The sequence below is a fragment of the Eutrema salsugineum genome, unplaced genomic scaffold (assembly GCF_000478725.1).
Source record: "Eutrema salsugineum unplaced genomic scaffold, Eutsalg1_0 scaffold_2, whole genome shotgun sequence".
NCBI lineage: Eukaryota > Viridiplantae > Streptophyta > Magnoliopsida > Brassicales > Brassicaceae > Eutrema > Eutrema salsugineum.
The window spans coordinates 8,294,474-8,298,486 of NW_006256829.1; the positions used below are offsets into that span (position 1 = coordinate 8,294,474).

At 37.8% G+C, this 4,013-nt stretch overlaps 1 protein-coding gene across 1 annotated transcript; it reads right to left on the reverse strand.

Moving 5' to 3' along the window:
• Positions 1-773: 773 nt before the first annotated feature.
• Positions 774-3,065, reverse strand: LOC18017307 (protein UPSTREAM OF FLC). The gene is made up of 4 exons (XM_006400852.2): positions 2,687-3,065; positions 2,336-2,405; positions 1,394-2,242; positions 774-1,114 (listed from the first exon to the last, which is right to left on the reverse strand). Exons 1-4 carry the CDS (start codon positions 2,919-2,921, stop codon positions 1,000-1,002), a joined length of 1,269 nt encoding a protein of 422 aa, XP_006400915.1. The 5' UTR covers positions 2,922-3,065; the 3' UTR covers positions 774-999.
• Positions 3,066-4,013: the final 948 nt, after the last annotated feature.

Genomic DNA, 4,013 nt, shown 5'->3' on the forward strand with positions numbered 1-4,013 from the left:
ATGTCCACTCTAATAAATGCTGTTGTGGGATTCTATAATGCATTTCTTCTTTGGCATAGAATTTTATGAAGTATATGAACGAAGACTTTGAATAGCAGTGCTATTTAACACTTCTAGAAATGGGTAAGTGGAAACTTCTATGTTTTCAAAGTCAAAAAGACATCATTGTTGGTTATTGAAATTTCTTTTAGTTTTGAGTTATTATAATATATAGTGTACGTGCTACAAATTGAAATTGGAGTTGACGCCAAAAGTTACAAATAGGCCAAAACTAAAGGGCATGTAGACTTTTTCTGAGTTAAAAATTTATAACCTCAAGGCACCACCCAAACATTGACTCTACGCTATTTATAATTTCAAGGACAAATATCACTTTACCACATTTCAATGGCATTTGTTTGGTAGTATAATATAATGTTTTCGATGTAATTTCCAGTAACAAATATTTACTATTTCTCTAAACTAATCACTCCAAACTAGGGTCAATTTGTAAAATACAGGAAAACTTAACAAACTTGACCCGGGTGGTTTCTTTCCTGCAAAATAAGCCATAGGATTATAATTATAGGAATATCTGCAACCTCAACTTTATAATTATAATCATGTTACTACTATTAGACATAGATATGCTATAAATAAAATGAAGCTTCCTATAATCATTCAGTATTACTTCAATGTGAATAGCGGTTATCAATGGAAACTAACTGAAAATTGCTAGTGAGATTCCCAATAACAATAAGTTAATATTAGGGTTATAAATAAAACGAGACTGAAATGAACCTCAAAAGACACCTAGGCTCAAACTACAACATTTTTATATACTCATCACGTTTTACGCTTTAACTTTTTAGCATGCATAGGATATTTTTAGCAATTACCTACACAATTCACAACGCTTACAACTCATCATTCCCCTATTCTTTGTTACTTAAAGCCAAAATAAGCTTGTTAGACTCCGTGGCGTTTACATCCATTTCCTCGAAAAATCGTGCCCTTTTGCTACTGCTGGCCACCATTGTTCCTTATAGCCACCGACTTTGGTTTTCTCGGTATGCACTTAGCTCGAACCGCCTCTTCCTCATCCTTCTCCATCGTTGGTCCCATTCTTGAACTCCTAATAAAATTATCAAATATTCAATTGTTATAAAGCTATATAACCTTCCAAAATATGTTACATAAAAAAAGTCTATTATGAAGAGACGTTTGAAAGACATACCAAAATGTACTCCTACACTTTATACCATTTTCAGCTATTCAATCAACTCACTCCATACCCAATTATTGGGTTTGTACGGGAAATAAAGTAAAACAAAACCAAACAGAACTACGTGCCGTTTCACATAAAGGTAAGCGAAGTGCATGACAGTTTCAAACACCATTAATTGTTTTTTACCTGTCAGCATTGTAAGATGAAGATCTTTTCAAAGCTGGAACTAGTTCCTTCTTGGTCTCAATCAAGCTGCCGCTAAAATACTCCTTATCTTCCAATTTTACCCTTCCAAAACTCTGCAACTCCTTCTCTGCCCTATCGAGGCTGTTATCAGCTGCTCCCCTCGTTACCGTACACCCGCTACGCCCAGTCAACGACAGCCCTTGATCTTTCAACAAAACGGGCCCACATTCTTTAAACGACATCGAACCGCACGATATCAGCTGCAATAACACAGCCGAAGCTCTCATTCTCCCGCTCGATAAGCTCTCGACCGTCCGATGATCGACACTAGTCTCGTTGGGACGCAGTATCAGCCGTCCATCTGCTTTAATCAGATTCTCTAACGTCTCAGGACTCGAATCCGACGGTGGAGGAGAAATCTCGTCTCTGCTCAGCTCAGTGCTCTGATTCTCGTACCTCGCCGGCCTTTTCACCTCCTCTATCTCCTCTTTCGCCGGTTTTCTCCGCCGACGTCGATCGTCCGTCTGCGTTGAGGCGTCTGCCGCGAGTCTTCGAGTCGACTCGGCGCTTGGCTCGGTTGCTTTGTACACCTTGTATTCGCTGAGATCGATAGAGCTCCACGATTGATTTCTCCGGCGATTCACCGCCCGGAGATCATCGCCGGAGTGTTTCTCTGGGTTTAGAGATCTCGGATCTCTAAACGAAGTCGTTTCGAGGAGGCTCCTAGAGTTTGAGATAAGACAAGAATCAAGAACCTCAGAGCCTTTGAGTACATACTCTTGACCTTGAACGGGGAAGATGAAATCGTCCTCCGATAAATCGTGCCAGACAAATCCATTTTTGTAGCTCCTGAAGAAAAACAATCAGAAGAGCGGACGGTTGAGATTTAAAGGAAGAGAGGATTTACGGATCCGACGGTGGAGGGGACGAGAATCGTTTTACCTTTTGGAGGACCAAGAGTAGAGATTTGCCATGCCTTTCCCTCTAAGATCATTCAAGCGGTTTATCACATCTGAGAAATTGGGAGAAAATAAAGTTGAATCTTTTTGAACTGCCGAGAAAATCCCAACAAAGTTGCAGATTTTTGAAGCTACATTTCGAAAATTTGCCGCCTTTTTCACTGTTATGCTCAGTTGTAATAAAGAGTAAAAAGCCAAAGAAAAAAGAGAGAACCTTTTGAATTCAAAAAGCAAACTTTCTTGATTATTTTTAAAAAGAATGGCTTTTTTCAGTTAAAGATCAAAAAATCAAAAGGGTTCAACCCCAAAATTTTAAAAAGTAAAGATTCATTACCTTTGAGATAGAGACCATCGTGGGAAGAGAGAGTGACTTCCATGAAATGAGGATGGTCAAGCTGACCATTCCGACAGAGGTAATAGACGACGGGGACTTTACGGTTACCGACCGGTTTATGACGAGGCTCTGACCAGATCCGGTTACGGTCCGGACTGGTGTCTTGTTGGTCTTTCGATCTCCTAGGGACCAAATAGTTGCTATCTGGTGTTGCTCTGAACGCTCTAGAACTCATCCTTTTTGTGTGTTTGTTTCTTTGCTTGTTGGAAGTGAAAGAAAGAAAATAGAACACGAAGAAGAACACGAGGAAGTTAATGAGAAGTGTGAGAGTTATGAGAAAGTGATGTTTGATGGAAAGACAAAATCTTTTGTTTATGAGTTTGGATTTTATAGAGCGTAAATAAAGAAGCGATAGTTTAGACTTTAGAGAGAGGAGAGAGAGAAGTTTTTTTTGAAAGTTGGGATGCGAGAGACAAAAGGCTACACAACAAATGAAACTTTGCTCTCTATCTCTCTCTCTTCTGCCTTTTCTGATATAACCATATCGGCTCTCTCTTACTTACGCCACTAGAAGAGCATTTTCTAAAAGTCAATATACTTTAAATTTCCTGTCATGTAATTTCAGCGGAGTATATTATTTTCAAATTTGAAAGTTAATTAGTAGAGGAAACTGATTCAAAAAAAAAAAAAAAATCTGTATACTTGTGTATATCAGTTGGAAATTTGTGTATATTCATCGTTTTATTTGGATCAAAAGATGTGTGTTAAATCCAGTATCTCGTTTATGTATTTGCATGATACTTAAGACAACAAAAGAAAAACTATATGTGAACAAACCAGACTAATTTGAATCTTTCATAGTACGCATAGGCGCATAGCTTATAGCTACATTACATGAAGTGAACTGATATAATAAGATTGTAGGATATATCGAGTCAAGCGGCGCTGTTTAGAGTGTTTTTTAAATGCAGTTATAAGAGTTTTAAAAATGCTAATGAAGTTGACTAAAGGAGACCACTTAGAGTCCTCTTCATACCTAACTTTGACTACAAATATGAAACCGATGATTTTAAAATGTGGTGTCCGTTTCAAAGACTTGGTTTCCGTGGGGTACCTGCCAGGTGTCACGCCATTGTAAGCTTTAAGCTGTGATAAGAAAATGAAAACGGAAGGTAAAAACACTACTAACATATTTTTGGGACAAAATTTAGAGACTGAAGGCAAAAACTTAAAGACCAGCGTTGTTATTAGTACTATTATTTTTGAATGATAAGATAACGTATGTTATGCTAGTTTGTTTGTTTATACACATTTTTTTACCAAAACA

Excerpts from the sequence above, each read along its gene's own strand:
- LOC18017307 (XM_006400852.2), bottom strand. The coding sequence starts at position 2,921 with ATGAGTTCTAGAGCGTTCAGAGCAACACCAGATAGCAACTATTTGGTC. Across the intron at positions 2,406-2,686 it reads CGATGGTCTCTATCTCAAAG|ATGTGATAAACCGCTTGAAT; the intron begins GTAATGAATCTT and ends CCAATTTCTCAG. Across the intron at positions 2,243-2,335 it reads TACTCTTGGTCCTCCAAAAG|GAGCTACAAAAATGGATTTG; the intron begins GTAAAACGATTC and ends GTTTTTCTTCAG.